This window comes from Rhinichthys klamathensis, unplaced genomic scaffold (assembly GCF_029890125.1).
Source record: "Rhinichthys klamathensis goyatoka isolate OS25496 unplaced genomic scaffold, OSU_Roscu_1.1 h1tg000072l_1, whole genome shotgun sequence".
Taxonomy (NCBI): Eukaryota; Metazoa; Chordata; class Actinopteri; order Cypriniformes; family Leuciscidae; genus Rhinichthys; species Rhinichthys klamathensis.
In genome coordinates, this window is record NW_026606615.1 from 1786285 (window position 1) to 1808014 (window position 21730).

General features: G+C 36.7%; 1 protein-coding gene across 3 annotated transcripts in view; it reads left to right on the forward strand.

The window, feature by feature from the left end:
- Window positions 1-18553, forward strand: part of tmem63ba (transmembrane protein 63Ba) — a 38800-nt gene extending 20247 nt beyond the window's left edge. For 2 of the 3 annotated variants that reach the window (XM_056250652.1, XM_056250654.1), the window contains 20 exons: window positions 1458-1548; window positions 6140-6177; window positions 6689-6831; window positions 6962-7013; window positions 7101-7209; window positions 8228-8298; window positions 9497-9577; window positions 10076-10199; window positions 10848-10981; window positions 11114-11251; window positions 12831-12984; window positions 13082-13188; window positions 13299-13385; window positions 13843-13908; window positions 14031-14193; window positions 14383-14488; window positions 14615-14782; window positions 15755-15870; window positions 15967-16029; window positions 18048-18553. In XM_056250652.1, coding sequence (XP_056106627.1) covers window positions 1458-1548; window positions 6140-6177; window positions 6689-6831; window positions 6962-7013; window positions 7101-7209; window positions 8228-8298; window positions 9497-9577; window positions 10076-10199; window positions 10848-10981; window positions 11114-11251; window positions 12831-12984; window positions 13082-13188; window positions 13299-13385; window positions 13843-13908; window positions 14031-14193; window positions 14383-14488; window positions 14615-14782; window positions 15755-15870; window positions 15967-16029; window positions 18048-18194 — 2158 coding nt within the window. In that variant the 3' untranslated portion in view covers window positions 18195-18553. The remainder of the gene's footprint in view (window positions 1-1457; window positions 1549-6139; window positions 6178-6688; window positions 6832-6961; window positions 7014-7100; window positions 7210-8227; window positions 8299-9496; window positions 9578-10075; window positions 10200-10847; window positions 10982-11113; window positions 11252-12830; window positions 12985-13081; window positions 13189-13298; window positions 13386-13842; window positions 13909-14030; window positions 14194-14382; window positions 14489-14614; window positions 14783-15754; window positions 15871-15966; window positions 16030-18047) is intronic. The other variant, XM_056250653.1, reaches the window with a different exon arrangement.
- The last annotated feature ends 3177 nt before the right edge of the window (window positions 18554-21730 follow it).

Genomic DNA, 21730 nt, shown 5'->3' on the forward strand with positions numbered 1-21730 from the left:
TGTGAAAATAATTGCTTTAAAATAGCTTAAGTAAAACTATACCCTTGCTTTTAGTATATGTGGGGCCATGAATGTGCAAATTAGTCCCTGCCTACACTCAATCGCACCAGCTTGAACTACATGATCCACTCGGTCAACTATAGTAAACGCTACACAATGGCAAGACTGATTCAGAAGAAAAGTAAGAGTGAATTATACAGACAGGCCCGGTTCTACTGGGGCGCTTGAGGGTGCTAAAGCATATTAAAAACACCACATCGAAATATAAACAGCATTTAAAAAATGATCACTACTGGCGGTATGTAAAGATTATTAAAGGAATAGTCGTTTATTCACCCTTTACTCTTTTTCCATGCCAGACAATAATTTGGGCTAAGACGAGACATAGAAAAATGTGGATATTTAGTACATACTACTTACCTGCATACATACAGTATACTTGCATAAAGCAATATATACTTTATAGTAAATTTGACCAGTGTGATTGTTTATATCGTCACGAAATGTAAAGTGTATATAAAGTTAGATAATATAATATATAATCCACTTTTATCCGTTGTATGCATTTTTATCTGCATACATATACAGTACACTCTCATAAAGCGATATGTAATATATATAGCAAATCTCAACTGTGTGATTTTATTTATTTTGTTGCAAAATGTAACTATATTATCATCCAACTCTTTAGATAAAGTTGCATATACAAGCATGTCCAACTGTATCCCCATGCATATAGTATACTTAAGTGTGTCTGTGTGTATATATATATATATATATATATTATATATATATATATATATATATATATATATATACACACACACTGTATATATAGAGCACAACTCAACTGCTTGATTGCTTGTATCATCGCAAAATGTAAACTATATAATCGCCCAGCTCTAATTTGCTAAATGTGACTATAAGGCATGAAGATATAAAGATACTATAAACATTAACATCATGATTTTCTGTAAAGCTATTTTGAAACCATGTGTATTGTGAATATACAGAATATACTATACAGATACATTTATCTTGACTTGACTGTCAAAAATTATTAATGAATTAGCTTGTTATTTGCTGGAAATAATAGTTCTCAAATCTTATGTGTAGAAATCTTGTTCGTTTGTATTGATTCATTTTAAATAATACATCAAAGTGCGTAACACCAGGTTTGTCTCATCATTAACTGTGACAATCCTCATACTTTTATTTTTTAAATTAACTGAGAAATGAGAACTGCAGCGGAGAGGAAGAGTTTTGGGTTGAACTAGTCCTTTAACATGATCATAACGCTTTATATTACAGATCTTCCATTATCAACATCAATCTAATCATCATTGTAATAACTGCTGAATGAAGTGGCATGCCATTAAGTGACTGTACACTTGTATGTTAGCTTGAGTTCAGTGCTCAGAGAGGGCATGTGTTTGATAATGTGTGTTTGTGTTCAGTGTGGCCTCCGCCATGCAGACGCCTGCCGACTCCCGATACGAGCGTCTCACCTCTGTGTCCAGCTCGGTCGACTTTGACCAAAGGGACAACGTAAGTAGCTTGTAATGTCATTTTTGTAGATGCTTATGGCTATGTGCAGAATGGAATACTAGCTAGCATACTGCACAGTATACACTGTATAGACAGTATACATTGTGTAGACCAGCCCTTTTTCAGCGCTGCACATGTGTTCTGTCTTCCGGTTTGTATTTCCATCTTACGGATTTATGAACGAAGTGCTATGCGATATTCTATGCACATTAATAAATAATATAATTATTCAGTATAAATATGCATTCCATTCACACTAAGTGATAACTACAACCCCATTTCCAGAAAAGTTGGGACATTTTGTAAAATCTAATAAAACTCACAATCTGTGATTTGTTAATTCTCTTGAACCTTTTTTTACCTGACAAAAGTACAAAGAAAAGTTTTCCAATGTCTTCACTGACCAACATAATTGTATTTTGTAAATATAAACACAGAGACTACAAGTTAACTCAACTCTTGTTCTATGGATAAAGGACTTTTTAAAAGATAGACGCCAACATGTCAGAATGTATGGTGGTTTTAAAACTAATAGTATTATTGTAAATACGGAGATTCCTCAGGGCTGCGTGTTATCACAAAGTTCTCTACGAATGAGTTGTGTTGTGGGAGGTTTCGTTCATCAAATACCTTACATTCACTATCTGAACCACTTAGGCTGTGGAACAAGTGGAACAAGTTGAGACCTTCACATATTTGGGCACTGAGATTGACAGACATCTATCCTTTACTCAGCATGTGAATAGCATCTATAAGAAGGCTCAACAGCGCTTATTTCTTTTGACAAGGTTGAAGTGTTTTAATGTAAGACAGAATATCTTGACAGCAGTGTATCATTATCTTTTTTAATCAGTTATCGCCTTTAATATTGCATCCTGGTTTAATTTTCTTTCTGCTGAAAACAAGAAAACAAGAAAAAAATATCCAGAGTAATCAAACAGGCATCTAAAATTATTGGGGCTGCGCAGATTCAACTTATAGATCTCTATAGCCCCTTTCACACAGCGCTTTGGACCCAGCAAATTGCCAGAGTGCCTTCTGTGGGAACGCAAACACGACCCGGGATCGATGCCGGGTTGGGGACCTAGTAACTTTGCCGTGTTCAGACCCGGAACGTGCGCTGTGTGAACAAGAGCCAGAACCAATGCCGTATAAGGGGTGTGTCGTAGTGATGATTCACGAGCCTTTGCAATGACGTATAGTTATCGTGCGGCTCAGTTACTCTAGAAGAAAGTTTGTGTTCGTCATCGATACAAGAAAGAACGAAACAATGTCTGCAAACTGGACTGAAGTAGAGACCCGTCACATCCAACGTCACGTGTCTTTCCGGAACATACACGGGTTGTGTGTGAACGCGCTCTCTGATTCCGGCATATCACTGGCAGTGTGAATGAAGCAAAATCAAACGAACCCGGGTCAAATCCCGGGTCACTTTATCCGTGTATTTTCCGGAATCTCTGTGTGAAAGGGCTGGGCTTATAACTGTGCAGTAAAGAGGAAAGCAGTCTCCATCGTTTCTGACCCCTCTCATCCTCTGTACCACTCTTTTCAGTTACTGCCATCAGGCTGTCGCTTTAGAGCTCCTTTGGCCAAAAAGAAAGCTTACAGGAACTCTTTTATTCCTACTCCAATTGCTATTTTTAAATAAGACCAAATAGTTTTAGTAGTATATTGTATTTAAGCCTTTGTTTATTTATTTACATATTTGTAAGGTACTTTTCTTTGGATTAATTGTGTTTTGTGATGTGTGTGATTGTAGATATGTGAGCCTTTTAACCTAAGACAAATTTCTATCACTGGTTGATAGATAATAAAGTTATTTGAATTTTTATATTGATGGATGCAACACAGAACACACTACAAAAAAGTTTGGACAGAGGCAAAATAAAAGTGAAAAGATTATAAAGGTTAGATTATGCAACTCTTTTGAAACGGTCCACAATGAGTAGGTGAATTGGTAATAGGTGATGGTATCATGTTTGGGTGAAAAAGGAGCTTCTCAGTCTTTGCAAGCAAAGATAGGTCATGGCTCACCACTTTGTGCCAAATATCATGAGAGAATTGTCAAACCATTCAAAAATCACATTTCTCAATGCAAGATTGCAAAGAATTTATGTCTTTCACCATCTACCACACATAATATTGTGAAAAGATTCAGGGAAACCAGAGAATTCTCAGTCTGTGTAGGGCAAGGCAGGAGACCTCCGTTGAATGTGTCTGACCCTTGAGCCCTCAGACGGCATCGCATGAGAAACCATCATGCTGCTCTGTTAAATACAGCCACATGTGCTCAGGAGTACTTTAGAAAAGCATTTTCACTGAACACAGTCTGACGCTGCATAAAGAAATGCCATTTGAATCTCTGTTACGCAAGGAGAAAGCTTTACATCGGAGACTATGTGGAGATGCCGGCGAGTTCTCTGGGCCCGAGCTCATCTCAGATGGTCTAGAAGACAGTGAAAGTGTGTGTCAGATGAGTCCATGTTTCAGCTTGTTTTTGGGAAAAACAGACATCTCAGTCCCAAAGACGAAAGGGACCAACCAGACTTCCATCAGTGACAGGTGCAAAAGCAAACATCTGTCCTGGTATTGGGGTGTATCAGTGCAAGCGATATGGGTGACTTGCATTTGTGTGAAGGTATCACTGACATGAAGGCATATATTTGGCTTGAAGGCATATATATTGTACAGAGACATAAACTGCTATCAAGATGACATCTTTCCTGGGAAGCAAGACAATGCCAGGCCTCATTCTGTACATGCTAAATGAGTGGTTTCTAGACTCTGCACCATAGAAGGGATGTGCCTGAATTGTCTGCCTGCAGTCCAGATCTGTCTCTTATTGAAAATGTATGACCCATCATGAAAAGCAGAAATCAGACAACGACGACCATGGACTGTTGAGCAGCTGTCTTGTATCAGAAAAGATTGGCCAAATATTCCACTTGCAAAACTGCAACAATTAGTATCCTCAATTCCTAAATGATTAAAAAGTGTAATTAAAAGGAAAGGTGGTGTGAGACAGTGGTAAACATGCCTCTGTCCCACCTTTTGTGGAGTGTGTTGCAGCCATCAAAAATCAAAACTTGTTTTATTTACATAATAAAATTTAAGTTGGTCAGTGAAAACACTGGAAATATTTTCTTTGTACATTTGTCAGTTAAATGAAGTTTCAAGAGATTTAACAAATCACAGATTCTTGATTTTATTGCATTTTACAAAATGTCCCAACTATTCTGGAAATGGGGGTTGTATAACGATGACTACATTAGCGGCTGTCCTCCAATGAACAATAATGTTCTGTTTATTACAAGTGTACACTGCAGTTATTGCGTCTGCCACTTTAAATGCTTGAGTTCTTTAAAGTTGGGTGAATTCTGATTGGCTCAGATGGTCAATATTTTTCGTTCATCAGCTATAAAAAGACGTTCTGAAAGCGATTTCAATAATATTGTTCCTATGTGTCTTTATCAGGGTTAGTATCGTTAAAGGGATACTCCACTTTTTTTAGAAATAGGCTCATTTTACAACTCCCCCGGAGTTAAACTGTTGAGTTTTACCGTTTTTGAATCCATTCAGCCGATCTCTGGTTCTGGCGGTACCACTTTTAGCATAGCTTAGCATACATCATTGAAGTGGACAAGACCATTAGCATTTCTCAAAAAAAAATGATTCAGGCAGCGCCTGAAAATAGGCCACCTTCAGTCAACACAACGGAACTATTTTCAGGCGCTGCGTCATATCATTACGCCTGCTGCTCTCATGGTACGGCAGTGAAGTTTCTTGATTATTACGCAGGAATGAGAGTATAGTTCCTAGCCATATCAGCCTAGAAAATCCCAACTTTACATTTTCCGTCGGTCTTAGTGCACGATGTAACTACAGAAGAGTCAAGTTTTAAATAGGAAAAATATCGAAACTCTTTGGTCTTTTTTTTTTGAGAAATGCTAATGGTCTTGTCCACTTCAACGATGTATGCTAAGCTATGCTAAAAGTGGTACCGCCAGAACCGGAGATCGGCTGAATGGATTCAAAAACGGTAAAACTCAACAGTTTAACTCTGGGGGAGTTTTAAAATGAGCCTATTTCTAAAAAAAGTGGAGTATCCCTTTAACTACAACTATAGTTAAAGCTAAAAATAAAAGCAAAAAAATAAACATTATTGTTACTTATAAATAAAATACGATTTTATGTGCAATGGTTTTTTATGAAGGTCAAAGTAGCACATGACATTCTGAGAGGTGCAAGCCCTGGCATGAGTCATTTGAAAGGGTTCACTCTCGAAAATATGATCATCCGGGTTTCTGTGCAAAATTTGCATACTGTTCACAGTTCACTGTTAATGCACACACACCTGTGGGTTTCATAATGGCGCACACATGCCTTTTGACAGCCATTTGTTTGCCTCTCCCTTCCCTGCTGTGATCTGGAATAACTGCACTTATGTAAACTGGTGTCACGTGCACCCAGTCAGCCTCTAACAACTCCTGAAAATGCATTGGAGACATTGTCAATGTCTCTGAATGTTGAGGTGATTGACAGACAATAGTTAGAGAGAGTGCATTGAATTTTATGCTCTTTATTTTTGTAGGGTCTCTGTTCCTGGCTAACTGCCATCTTCAGGATAAAGTGAGTCCTTTCTGCTTCTACTTTATGAACATACTGTATTTCTGTTTATTTCAACATAGTGTAACTTTGAAATATAAAGACTTACTAACTATAGGAACTATTCTGCAAAAACTATCCAAAATGGTGTGATTTTTTTTATCACAAAACTCCAGCAGTGTCTATGGTCCTTTTCAAATTAGAAGTAGAGGAAATTAAGTAGGAACGATACACCAGAAAAAGATTAGTCCAATTATTCCAGTTATAACAAGTATATAACAAGATAAGCCAAAATTATATTCTATTCACTGTTATGCACTGTAATGTCAAATACTTTAATGTAATGCAAATATTTCATTTATATAGTGCTATTTTGTTTATATTGTGAACTAAATATTGTGCTTGTTTACTAAAAATAATATGAATAAATTATAGATTGTATTATTATTCTTTTATAGTTAATCATTTAATTATCAGTACAATTATGAATACAAATCTTAATGGTATACTAACACATCTCTCTCACCCCTTCCAGAGATGACGAGATCAGGGAGAAGTGTGGCGAGGATGCCGTCCACTACCTCTCATTCCAACGGCACATCATTGGTCTGTTGGTGGTGGTGGGCGTGCTCTCTGTGGGCATTGTCCTGCCCGTTAACTTCTCAGGAGACCTATTAGGTGAGTCAGGAAAGTTAAGAGTGAGTCATCTAGGATTATATGTCTGAATGCAGCCATTCGAGTTTCTCTTCCTTTAGTGTATGTGACCGAAGACTCCCTTTGACCCGTTTCTTGTCTTTTCTTTCTGCAGAAAATAATGCCTACAGTTTTGGGCGAACTACAATAGCCAACTTATATTCTGAGTAAGCGCGGGTATTGTCTGTGACACTTACTTGACCTTTGAAAGATTGTTGATGAATGCATCAGCTCTGTTTTTCTCTCTCTTTCAGTAATAACCTGCTATGGTTGCACACTACATTTGCCTGCTTATATCTGTTACTGACTGTGTACAGCATGAGGAGACACACATCAAAGATGCACTACAAAGAGGATGACTTGGTGAGCAGAGACAACTTATCCAAAACACTTCAAAGAAATGGTCTGGGTTCTATTTACAGCCAGGGTTATTAAAGTTAATATACAACAACATTTTCATTACTTGAAATGAGGTAAATGTTAACTAAAATAAAAATTATTTAAAAAACATTTATTTTATTTCAGCTAGTTGGCAAGGCAACATTTCTCATTTTCATTTAGTTTAACTTGATCTACTCAAATAAACATAAAAAAACTATTCAAAATATAAATAGTAAATTATAGTCTACACAACATATTTAGCAATAGTGTCCTGTACCACATAAAATAATTGTAACATAACTTATAAGCGTCACATTTCTGCTTTTAAACCCTGGCCAATTTTAACGTTTTAATTCAGTTGTAAGTATCTTTCACTTACAGTAACAACTATTTTAATTGAGCCAGGAACATTTCTTTATTTTCAGATTTTATTTTGCCATAAACCCACATTACTCAAATATTTCACTTTCCCTGAGAGAGAGTTATGAGCCAAAGTCAGGGTAAACAGCCCATAGCCACCCACTTTTCTTATGTAATCTGGCACATTTTTTGAAACGGGATATTCAACCTGAAAATAATGAAGGGTGGGACTTGGTTTTATCCATTAGGAATTTAAAAAATGTAAAAAAAGGAGTTTCAGAGGCATATTATGTTTTGATTAAAAATGACATGAATGATGAAAATACATGATGAAAACATTTATAATGTGCACAGATGAATCTTTAAAGAATGTAAACTTGGTTGGTCATTTCATGTTGATTTTTAACAAAGTGAACAGATATGATAAGAACAGATAAATATGTCCCTTCACAGACTCGTTGTCCTTTGTATCAAATTAAATATGTATATCCTAACTAAGGTCCATAGTTTAGTGCTGCATGAAAAAAATTGCTCTCTTAATGGAGATCAGCATAGAGCATCAATCAATATTATGGTTGAAATAATATTTCTAATGCTAACAAACTGTACTCTGATGTCTCCACATTGTCTCCTTTCACAGGTGAAACGCACTTTATTCATTAATGGGATCGCAAAATATGCAGAAGAGAGTGAAATAAAGCAGCATTTTGAGTAAGTTCTTGCTGAAAACACAAATTTTATGTCTCAATACTAATTAGGATCCTTCTCATCATCAGTAAAGATGAAGTGTGTAATTATAATTCGTTACATTTATATAGCGCTTTTCTAGGTACTCAAAGCACGTTACATATGGGTAAATCTCAAATTTATGCACTTGTATGACTTCTGTAGAAACAAGAGAAGATATTTTGAAGAGTTTTTTCACCCTTACAATGAAATTCAATGGGGTCCAATGTTGTTTGGACCTTTTGCTGGATCTTCTTGTGTTCTCTTTTGGACTTGAGGATTTTAATTTTGGTGTGAACTATCCCAAACCACACAGTAAATTCAAGCACACTAAGATGCCTAGGCTTATCCTGAGACATGCTTATCCAAAATGACAACCTTAACTGTTTTAATTGGTCGAAAGTGGTCATGTGGCTACAAGACGTTCAGTGTGTCCATCCACTCAGTTTATCTAATCTCATTTACTGCTGAAGAATGTGTCAGGACAATACATGTCTTTTTCAACTTCTATGTCAAGGATTTCTGGGAAAACACAGATGGGGTCCAGACCGATTGAGAAAGAGAGATATAGAAGGCAGGATGGAGGATAAATAGGATGTGTAGAACAAACACAAAATAAAGTAGACCTGATACCTAAGCCTTAGTCTCACAGGCATCTCAAAGCATATTGCAATCTGCCTTACTGCAGCCAACTGGGGAAAAAATCATCAGCCCTGTAGACTCCCATAGACCTATTACTTAAGAACTGATAGAAATTTTGACTTCATAGTGTACAAATTTACCACTCCTGTCTTCAGCATGTACATCGTCTCACAGAGACTGCTGTGTCATTATTTGAAAAGCCTACCAATTTGTTGCATGCCAGTCTTTTATTTTGGTATAATTGATTTTAGATTTACTCGCCTCTGTGCATCACATAAAAAAGCAGTGGCTTCATTTTACTTGGTGGTCATTCGCTTTCTGTCTAAGTGAGCAATTCTTGGCTAGCATAAACTACAGTGAGCGCCAGACAATAGTGAAGTCTGGCTCCTGCAAGACTATCAACATTGTGTTCCAGTGCCACGTTAAATGAGAAAGTTGGAATTAGTAGAAATACTTTCTGTCCCACTCATGTGATTTTCTTTATGCCTCTTACACATTCTCACTTTTTTAATCTTTTTTATCTCTTTGTTTTAATATCCAGGAAAGCATATGATAACTGCATAGTTCTGGATGCTCGCATTTGTTACGATGTTGCCAAGCTTATGTCTCTGGAGTCTGAAAGGTAAAGAAATTTACAAGCTGAGTTGAGACAAGTTTCAGTCACCATTTTAAGTATTGTACACAAGGAACTTTATATAAATAAGGTGCTGATTTGTGTCCATTCCTTTTTTATATATATATATAAATAAAATAAAGTTAGCATTAAACTTACATGGCATTGATATGTATGATAGATAGATAGATAGATAGATAGATAGATAGATAGATAGATAGATAGATAGATAGATAGATAGATAGATAGATAGATAGATAGATAGATAGATAGATAGATAGATAGATAAAAGAAAGAGCCTTGATATCTATAATATTTTTATTGTGATAAATAAAAGCATTGATATCTACTATATTTCTATTGTGAGTAATAAAAGATAGATAGATAGTAAATGACAGGTAAATTAGGCCTCTTGCCCAGTCAGGTACTTAATTTAGTTATTTATGTTTGTTTGAAATTTTTATTTTATTTGTTTACATTAACATGTTTTAATGTGAATTGCTACAGGAAAAAAGCAGAACGCAGCAAAAAGTTCTACACGGACCTGATGGCCAAGGAGCACATTCCCACTATGATTAACCCCAAACCCTGCGGCCACCTCTGCTGCTGCATCATCAATGGCTGCGAGCAGGTCAGTGTCACCCTGAGGCTCATGGGAGTTTCACATGTCACATCCATATAACCTCTCCAGTCACTCCGCCCAATGTGTTTTGAATAGTAGGGGGTATCTAGATCTCGTATTAGTACATGAACCATCATGCATTTCACTTCACATTCAAATGTAAATCATGAATGCATAACCTTTCCCCATTAGACACACAGTCAGGATGTCACAGCCGCTGTCTTGCTGCCTGTAATTCCGCTTCATTGTATTTACAGTCATATTAGTCAGGATGATGTACGCTCTGCTGCTGTGAGACATGTTCAACATCAGCGCAGGTATATTCAGCAGCTCCCAAGTGTCCTCATTAGATGAGCATACTTCCAGTTTATCACAAGAGCCATTTTTCCGTAGCACACATCCCCCCCTTCTGGACGATGACTGTAATGCCTCTTTAGCAAGTTACAGGGAGGACATTTTCCCTTCAAAGGACCTTTCCTTTTGCGCAAAATGCCATGTCAGTTGATCAAACAGGCCAGAAAATCACATTGCATTGAGAATGGGACCTGTGCCATATCTAGAGACCAGAATATCATATTTTTATTTCATGGGGACTTTACAACAAAAAGTATTTTAGTAGTGATGTCTAACTCTTGTAATGTTAATCCATCCCTGCAGGAAGAGGCTGTCTACTACTACACTAACCTTGAGGCCAAACTAAAGGAAGAATACAGAAAAGAACGTGAGAAAGTCAACACTAAACCTCTGGGAATGGCTTTTGTTACCTTCCAGAATGAAGCCATGACAGCCCTGTAAGTCTAATGGACATTTTGATATCTGTGTGTGTTGACACTAACCAAAGTACTGAAAATTGTCATGGTAGTACCATTGTATTCTTTGAGGTACCATAATATCTGTTTTTTGTTTTGTTTTTCATTTCCCAGCATCCTGAAAGATTTTAATGCGTGTCAGTGTCATGGCTGCCACTGTCGACGAGAGCCGAAGTCCTCCCCCTTCAGCAACGGGCTCAACACATTCAACTGGACAGTCACATATGCTCCAAATCCACAGAATGTTTACTGGTAACATCCTCATCTTAAATCTCATGAATTTATTATGATTGTAGTATTACATTTGCTAGACAAGATCCACTTTGGTCAGTTTCTTCCTGTGTTAATGGGCAGTTCTTGGCCAGAATAAACCGTACATTTATTTTATTTTTTACATGCAGGTAAATCTGAAATCGATGATATCATAATATTTCATTGTGGACTGGAAATTGCATAATGCATATTATTATTAATTTTATTATTACTAATATGATATTGACAAGGGCTTGTCATTTTAATATGCAATATGTAACAAGGCTATTATTGGAGGGTTTTAAGTCAAATTTATTTGTATAGCACTTTTCACAATACACATCGTTTCAAAGCAGCTTTACGAATATGATGTTAATGTTTATAATATTTTAATATCTTCATGCCCTATAGTCGCATTTAGCAGATTAGAGCTGGGCAACAATATACATTTTTACCCTTTACATTTTGCGACAATACAAGTAATCAAGCAGTTGAGAAATGCTGTATGTATTTGGACATACTTGTATAGAGCTGGCCGAGGATATAATTGCATTGTGCAACGAAATAAAAATAATCAAGGCAGCTGAGAATTGCTATATAATATACATCGCTTTTTGGGATGTTTGGGAAGTTTACATTTTTGCAACAGTCACGCAGCCGAGATTTGCGAATATATATATATATATATCAGGGTTTCCATTGTCCGGTAATTACCGCACATTGGCCGGGAAAAAAATGAAATGTCCGACAAATTGTCCGATTAAAATTGCGTAATAATCCCGCCCCCCTAACACAATATGAATTTGAGAATAAGCCTAAAATGTATAAAGCAAAAATACACCGACCTTTGGCTATGTTATAAAGGAACAGGCTCTACCGTTTGAAAGTTATTAAACAACATCGCATGCTGCATTTCAAATAAAGCGCAAGCCTAGAACGGCTGTAATATAGACCTAAACAATGAACGATTGAGTGAGACGTTTCAAATATGGCCAGGCCCAGGCAAGCTAGCCTTAAAGGAACACTCCACCGTTTTTTTTAAATTGGGGTTATTCACGGTCTCCCCTACATTTAGATAGGTGGGCAAACGCATTTTTGGAACCACAGGCGAAGCACAGGCGAAGCACTGCTACTTGGGCGCAGAGATATCACGCAACACCTGAAATAAAGCTTGACACAAATAACCGGCGAAAGTAATGATTATGCATGAAACATTTGAATTGTTGATATTTGACCAGCATATCATCAAAATGTCCGTTAAACGAAACCTCTGCCGGTCACTTTGACCGGTACCATTTTTTTTTCTAGTGGAAACTCTGAAATATATATTGCTTTACATGAATTTATTGTATGCTTGCAAGTAAAGTAGGTTGTACTCTTTATCCAACTTTTTATATACATTGCTGGGCGATAATATAGTTCACATGTTTTGACAATATCAAGTAGGTCAGATTTGCTATGTAGAAAATGCTGCTTAACGTAAGTGTACTGTATGTATCAAGGTAAGGCTGGATATACTTGCAGTAGTTGTTTAAATTGTTATATATCTTGAAAATACCTTGTACTTTGTTCTCCACAGGGAGCATTTGTCCACTGGTGGCCTCAACTGGTGGCTCCGCTGCCTTGTCATCAACTGCTTTCTCTTCATCTTGCTCTTCTTCCTCACCACCCCTGCCATCATCATCTCCACCATGGACAAGTTCAACGTCACCAAACCCGTGGAGTACCTAAATGTAAGGAGACTGTTAAACATCACAACGCAGTGTGACTAAGGGGGTCATGATTCTGTCCCTCATCAACTCCCTACTTTCCTTCTGTCTGTTCCTCCAGAACCCCATCATCACTCAGTTCTTCCCCACCCTGCTGTTGTGGTGCTTCTCGGCCCTTCTCCCCACCATCGTCTACTACTCTGCCTTCTTTGAAGCCCACTGGACACGGTACAATGACAAACCCTGTATATCAATGTCTTTTTAATGCTTTCATCATTTATAGATACTAAGCTAAATATTCTGGTGGACTCAGAGAGTATGTGACCTTTGCTCTTCAGATCTGGAGAGAACAGAACCACCATGCACAAATGCTACACCTTCCTCATATTTATGGTTCTGCTGCTGCCATCTCTGGGCCTGAGCAGGTATTTTATCATTACCTGGTTAACATTGAAAAGTTAGAACTACAGATGTTATGATGAAAAAATACAGTTATCCCATCTTTTCTGCATACGTTGTTATATATCTTTAAAGAACACTGACTGTAACAATGTTTCACAATAGCTACTGAGACCCAATTTTGGATTTCGCATGCAAGCAATTTATTGGTGAATTTATTCTTAAAAGGGGGTTAAAATAGTTTATTAAGCAACATTATCCTGAATAAACAACCTTTTGACATTGTTGATGTATGCAATTGTGCTAATTTATAATGATGTATATTTCAATTTGAAATTATAGTAATTTGACAATTCTTTTTCAAACACAAATATTGTCTTTTGTGAAGAAAAAAAAAATCTAAACTGTTTTATCCAGGTAATTTTGGACTGACCTGTTTCTCATTTGCATTAAACATTTCATTTGATCTTTTCCTAAATGCAGTTTGGATGTTTTCTTCCGCTGGCTCTTTGACAAGACATTTCTTGACCAGGCAAAAGTCCGGTTCGAGTAAGGATTTGCAGTTCTAACATCCTGTTTGATTAAAGGATTTACAAAACATTTGGTTTATGCACATACATTTTGAGATTGCAGATAGCAAAGTTTTTATGGGTTGATTTCTTTTCCTTTAGATGTGTCTTCCTTCCAGATAACGGAGCTTTCTTTGTGAACTATGTTATCGCGTCTGCTTTCATCGGTAACGCCATGGACCTGTTGCGCATTCCTTATTTTCTCATGTACATGATCCGACTGTGTCTGGCACGTTCAGCAGCCGAGAGGCGCAACGTGAAGAAGGTCTGTGTAGTTTGCAAGTGTAAACGATACTCTCAGCCTTACTATTATAATCATATGAACATGATTACTCAATATATCTCATCTATTAATGTATTTGTTCAATCCTTTGTTTTCTGAGTTCCTCTCATTATGCTCAATAACTCCTCGTATCCTAATGTTGTGATTCACGGTGGTTGCGTTTTGTTACAGCATCAAGCTTATGAGTTCCAGTTTGGAGCTGCTTATGCCTGGATGATGAACGTCTTCACTGTGGTCATGACCTACAGCATCACCTGTCCAATTATTGTACCATTTGGTGAGTGACGCATTACTCACTGAAGAAGAATTCCTGCATTGTGGTGGTGGTTTTTCCACAGGCAAACACCACTCACATCATCTTCAAACAGAGTAAAAACCTGTTTGTCTTTAATTTTGTCTGCAGGCCTGATGTATATGCTACTGAAGCACCTGGTGGACAGGTATAACATGTATTATGCCTACCTGCCCTCCAAACTGGATAAGAAAATCCACTCTGGAGCTGTCAACCAAGTGGTGGCAGCACCCATCCTCTGCCTCTTCTGGCTGCTCTTCTTCTCTACTGTCCGTACAAGTAAGACACCACCAAACAGTGGCTCTGTTCTAAACACTAATGTGCTGCCTTCCTACACAGCCTTTTTTAGGTGTCAAAAGTCCTATTTGGACAGTAGTTGTTTCTCATGGGTACATCTATAAAAATAAATTAGCATGGCACCTGTGACAACTTGTCAAACAAAAAAAAATTTTTGCAGTTGACTTTAGACCAGGTTTTAGCTGGTCAATGGCGCAGTCTATTTCAGTTGCCTCAAAATAGCAACGTGCCAACAATGCGTCTGAACACACCTCGTTGCCATTTAAACAAGGTGGCGCAGGACGTGAAAATGATAACTGTGTCGGGCTGAAACTAGCAAAAAACATTTGCGCCGCGCCTGGCGCATGATAGGGCCCAATGACTTACTCATGTAGACATTTACCGCCACCTACTGGCAGTTTAGGTTTTTATTTCATAAAAAAAAAAAAAATCCATATCCAAGGTATAGTTCACCCAAAAATTAATATTCTGTCATTTACTCACCCTCATGGCTGTTGATGCATAAAAGGTTATGTGTAATAAATTGTATGTTGAATCAAATAAAACATTCTAAAGCTACTTTTTGTACACAATACTGGCTTTAAATTATCTTTGGGGGTAATTTCTCATTTGTCTACTTAATTAGATAAAAAAGCCCAAATGTATCTATATAATTAATTAATTTAATGTATATAATATATATATATACTCACAGTATTGGAGTGGTGAATGTAATATTATTCTTGTAAACAGTTTCCAGCATTTCAGTAATAAAAGTGTCCATATTTAAAATGTGCGCACCTTACCACAAAGTGCAACAGTTACCATATCGTGCATTTCAGTGGTCAAAAAGGATTACTGTTGAAATTGGGCTTTAGAAACTATACTCCAGATTAACTGCACAAAGATTATTGTCATGTCTCTAACATGTTTTACTCCCCTGCTTTCTTCTCTCTTGCTTTTTAAATTTTAAAGGTTTTAGCGCTCCAACATCAATGTTTACTTTTGTGGTTCTGATCATCACCATCATCATTTGCCTCTGCCATGTCGTCTTCGGTCATTTCAAATACCTCAGTGCGCACAATTATAAGGTCAGAAACCACTTTATCTAATTTTTCAGTTTTCATACACAGTCTAGCCTAGAACTTTCTCTAATCAGCAAAGTGATCTTCCTGTATTCACAACAGGTTGACATGGACGGTGTGGACAATGGACGACCACCAGGTTCATCCCCACCTGTCAAGTCTGTGGTAAGTTTTCATACTCATGACAGCTGTGTCTGTCACATCATATTAAGCAAGAAGGAATTTTGCATCCCTAGTTTTTAGCTAGGCTGGGTTAAAAAAATTATTGATTTTAATCGATTCTCATTTTGATGAACCGATATTGATTCTTAAATCCCAAGAATCAATTATTTTAGTTTATGCTGTTTTCAGTTGATGAATGAACAAAACTTTGTAGCACCTCCTATCCAATAAATCGCAAAAAGCTATGTGCTTTGTTAGTTTTGATATAAAAGAAAGTCTCTGCTTTCAAATTCTGTTTAAAAAAAATAAACAATAAATATTGCTTTGGCACACTTTAAGGTGGTGTGACAAAATACTTTAGACGCCTCAATTCGAGCGGCACTTGAACTGATTATCTCTTCTGCTTTACTACTAGTTAAAGCTCAAAATAAGCATGAATGAACATCTGAAGGTATGTTGAAAGATACAGTACAACTTATAGAAATCTGTATCATGTCTCATGTAATCGCTCAATCAGTGTTCAACCGCGAATGACTTCAATAAAACAGCTTGTAAACAATGTCACGTGATGTTATATTTACCTCAGAAAAGCCATTCAGGAACCATAAACTCTTTAGTCAGCTGGAACAATTTGCTTTAGAGAGGTGTATTTTGTTAATATATGCACTATATTACATATTCATTATATTTTTACTTAATTTGTTTTTCAATATTTAATGTATGTTTGAATAAATTCACAATGAAACAAGTTTACATTTAATTCGTTTTTTGAAATATAACATTTTATAGAGTAGAAATAACTTAATTGTCATTAAAAGGTTATTATTAAATGTATTATTATAAAAACATTTTTGCGTAATTTTAATGTTTGTATACAAATCAGTTACATTTAATCTTAATGTTATAAATGTACAAACTGACAGGGTTCCCTTTGGTTTACAGCATTAGTTGAGAATTCAGAATTGATCAGATCATCAGAATTGAAAGCTTGTGAATCGAAATCGAATCAAATCGTGAAATTTGTGTCAATACCCAGCCCTAGTGTTTAGTGTCAACAGTAGTTATGTAGTAGTTATTCATATGGTGTTGATGCAGGGCTCCAGACTAACTTTTTTCACTAGGAGCACAGTGGCCCCCAAATTAAAATTTAGGGGCACACACCATAAATCAACATGCTAACCAAATATTCACATTTCTACTAATTTCCACTGTATTACTAATAAATACTTTGATAATAAATACAGAAATTACAATGTGCGGTTTCAAATTCAGTGTCACATTTTATTGTGCACTTTTGAAGATGCAACAACAAGGTAATCCGACACCATCGCTGTCATGACAGTACAAATATAAAAAAAATATACCATACATTCAGAATTTAAAAAAAGTGCTTAGTAACCTTTCGGTCATTTCACAATTACAAACAATACTTAACAAATGTATGTATACATTAGGGGCACTGGCCAATAACATTCCACTAGAACAAGGTGGCGACTGCAACATTCGCAGTTCATGGAGGTCGTCTCCTCAACCAGCTGAATTCTCGCAGCCTGTCTTCCTGAAAATGGTGGGTTCGGGCTTTTTTCGCCACACTGGCCACTCTGACTCTGAATCATCATCCGACTGTGATACTGTTGACTCTGGCACTAGCCGCAGGTCAGAAGAACGAGTCGATAGATCGCTTGCTCATTGCTCAGACGCACATAGCAGGTTGTGATATCTGTCTCTGTCTCCCTCCCACAGGCGTTTATGCGCGCTCGATTATCTCTAGGACCCTCGCCCTCCACACATTAGCCACTTACAGTGGCCATTCCCTATTCTTGTCACACTCATTGGCCTGCCACTCATTCCAGATTCATTGACGCGCCCCTTCCACGTTTAACGTGTTAAAAAAAAGGGCAAATTTACTGGTCGCACACTCTCAAATTGTGGTCGCAGTCTGGAGCCCTGTGATGTATTGCTATATTGTCAGCTCTGATTATTTTCTCAGCTTTACATCTTCACATTCTATCTCTTATCAGCAGACGTACGTCGCTCAAGTCTTACAGGACGAGAAGAGCACTGGCGAGGACGAGGGCCAGGCGTCCTCGCAGGATGAGGAAGTGGTGACCGAGGGGGATTTCCAGTCCGGAGAGGACAGCCTTATTGAGAACGAGGTGCATCAGTGACCCATGCCAGGGCCACACCATGTACTGAACTTAAGAGAAACTAGCAGGAGATCCACTACACCTCACTACACTTAACGCGTGTGTGTGAGCGTGTGTGTGTGTGTGCGTGAATCCATCACAGCTGACAGCTAAAACACTCCTTTATTATTAAGGCTTGGAGACAGGATGGCCAATTGTCAAGAATCTGAAGTGGCTTGTGATTGTACTCCATAAGAAACTGGTTCATCATAGTTTCATAATTATTGTTTGCAATGTTTGCCCTGTTCGTACAGCATTTGGTCAGTACCAAGTTTCTTGCCCTTGCAAGCGCATGTCTAGTAAATAATACCAAAAATAGTAATGATCACTAATTTGCCATTAACATTTTAATTCACCTATGTTATGATGTTATGATGTTATGGAAACTGCTATAGTGCTATCTCAGGTGGGCAGTAAAATTGTATATCAGCGGGGATTTCATTTCATCTTTTGCATAGGGAAAAATCTGAATATTTCTTCATTGGTTACATATGATAATGGTCAATTAATACAGTTTGGCAACTGTTAAAAACAAAAAAAAATATGTATATGACAACAGATAACAGTGCTCTACAATAACAATTTCTCCATGTTTACCATCTGAGGCCCAAAACATTTCAGTGATGGTGGATTTGATAATTTAGCAAATATTGTGTGAAATCACATATCTTTGAAAAGCTTGTTGAATAAACATCAATCAGAATGACAGACTGCTGAGTTGAAGTTTTGAGTTTGGCAAGGGAACCAAATATTATTTTCTTGGCCCTGCTGAAATGGCACTATAGCACAATATATTTAAGACATGCAGATTAATTCACGCAACTTACCATTCTTCTCTACCAAAGTGAATGTATTTAACATAAAGGCATTACTACTAGTGGAAAACTCACACCAGCCTGCTGAATTAACGGATTGTGAGGAAAACAGCCACCGAACACTAATTGTCTCAACTGGAAAAGCCACTTTCAGACTTATAGACTCAAAGGCAATTCACCATCCCTGTAACCATTCAAGGTCAAAGTCAAACGCATCTCCCACCCTCTTCTGCGCATCCAATGATTCAAGAGTTTAAATGTAAACCTTTGCATTACTAATCCATACTTGCGCTATGCGTGATATGAAACTACTTTCTGAATCAGGCATCAAATGGACCAACTTTGTGTTGCTCTACTGTGGAATGTTCTGTCAATAAATGATACTGTAGCAAATTGAACTTAAACGCACAGCAGATTCCCTATGTGGACCTTAAGGTGGAATTTTTCTTTTTATTATGCATGGGTATGAAATGATGGTTTCATCAGATTATTATTATTAATTTTTTTTGGCGCTAACAAATGATAATGTAGACATTAACCATTAAACATATTTTACTACTTAAACATAGTTTACTACTCATGTAAACTATTACTGTAAAAAAAGCATTGAAACATGCCCAGAATCCCTGAACGCCCTAAAAATTGGGTAATGATGATAGCTAAATCTCATTAGGTCATATAAACATGTGTCTTTAATATGGCCTACTTTGTTGCTATTGTGGTGTGTTCCTTTGCAATTTTTCAAGAGAACTGGAAATAACAGAATCCATGCTATGGTTCTTCTTACCTGTGTGCATTTACAAGCTGTTCACTGACACTTGCAGTTCTGAGATCATTTGACTGGGTTTATGCATCATTTAGTGGTTGAAGTCTGAAAAAAAGAATACAAAAACTAGTACAATGACCACTATTTACTGACCACTATTAAAACTTTTTGGGGTTTTTTTGACAACTACACTCTTTATATCTAGTCGTCGCCATGCTCAGACATTTTTGCTACTTTGTCCATTATATACATATTGCATTTTTGCTCTCTGTGCATTGTTGAAATGCAAGTCAGAACTGGAAACGAAATATTTTTAAGAAAGTTATTGGAGCAGACAAAGGCTGTGCCCGAGTACTTGCTTTAACATCATTTTATTTTCTCTGTCCAGTCCCTAATTTGTTCATCTTTCCTGCTAGTGGACCTAAATAGTTCTCATTGTGTCATTTGTTTACACGAATAGCAATGCAGTGTTTAAACTGTCATTTTCTGCAACAAATGTTGACTTGAAACAGTCGTCGGGTGTACAGTATGTAAGCTTGTGAATTAGAACACTAGGAAGCTAATCAGTGATATTTTTAGTTAAATTTATGTATATCACACTAATCTATCAATCACTGAGGAGCTCTGTAACTTTTAAACGCAAATAACACTGTAGGCTATGCACTTCGTGTGAAATATGTAACATTATCATGGTGTATGTAACAATTTCAAGCCATTTTTTTTTTTTTTTTTTTTATTGATCTTGTTTGGACAACGAGTAACTGCGGTGCTTTGTACGTCTGACGCTCTTGCTGCTTAGATACTGTAGGTGATGTCCGTATGACTGCATCCTGGATCTGTTTAAGGAAAAACACTGTTCTGAAGCATGATGCAGTGGCAATAATTTATTTATGCATCTTTATGACTTTTCCTGTTTGTTACAGATGTTGTCCACAGTATTTATTTCATTTGTCTATTATTTTTCCATCTTTTGAATTAACTGGCTGTTGAACTGGAATGAAGAGGTTAAATCGGTGTAATATTTTTGTAAATAGAAGAATTGCGCTGCTCTTGGAACACTAAACTGTATTTACATTTGTACAGCTTAGACAGCAAAACCATGTACAGTCGACCATGAATTGTTTGCTTTTGTCCAATTAGATTTCCCTTAAGATCATACTATGCTTGTGATTGCTGTTTTTAATAGTTTTGTATCTCAACCTCCCCTCAAATGATCTTTTGTACAGTGTCATCTTCAATCTCTTACATGTCTTTGAACAATAAAATAGACATTTACTGACAAAACCATATCAAGTGTGAAGAAATTCTTTTATAATGTCATTTATAAATTATACAAAGAAATGCACTAATTGTTTCACTTTACTGATTCTTTCTACTTATTTAAAACATAGTTTAGTTTAAGCAAGCAGCGTAGTTTAGATTACAGTGAACAGTGTGATTATTTATATTGATATATCAGAATTGAGTTAGTATTTTGTGCTTATACAGAAATTAAAAGGTATCATTTTAAAGCAATGTTCCATTTTCTTTCTGACCAAATGTGTTTAATTACTGAATCTTTGTGTTGTTGATGAACACTAATGACTTTAACTATTGAGTGGATTAACTTAAAACAAACAATTGTACACCCTTTACAAGAAAAAAAAAAAAAAAATTTTTAAACTTTAAATAATATGGTTTTAAAGTGCTTCTTTACCTCCTATGAGGAGTCATGATATCGTTTTATGGCAGCTTTCTTCCCTCTGCCACGAAACAGTGAGTACAATCTTTGACCTCTCATAGTCTTATGGTGGAGTCTTGTGATGTGTCTCCAGACGAGGAAAAACAGGAACAGAGAGTCATAAGCTCTCACATTTTCTCTGATGTTTGATTCACTAACGAATCTTTCATCTGAACCGATTCTTTTCAATGGTAAAGTCGAATCATTCGACTACATT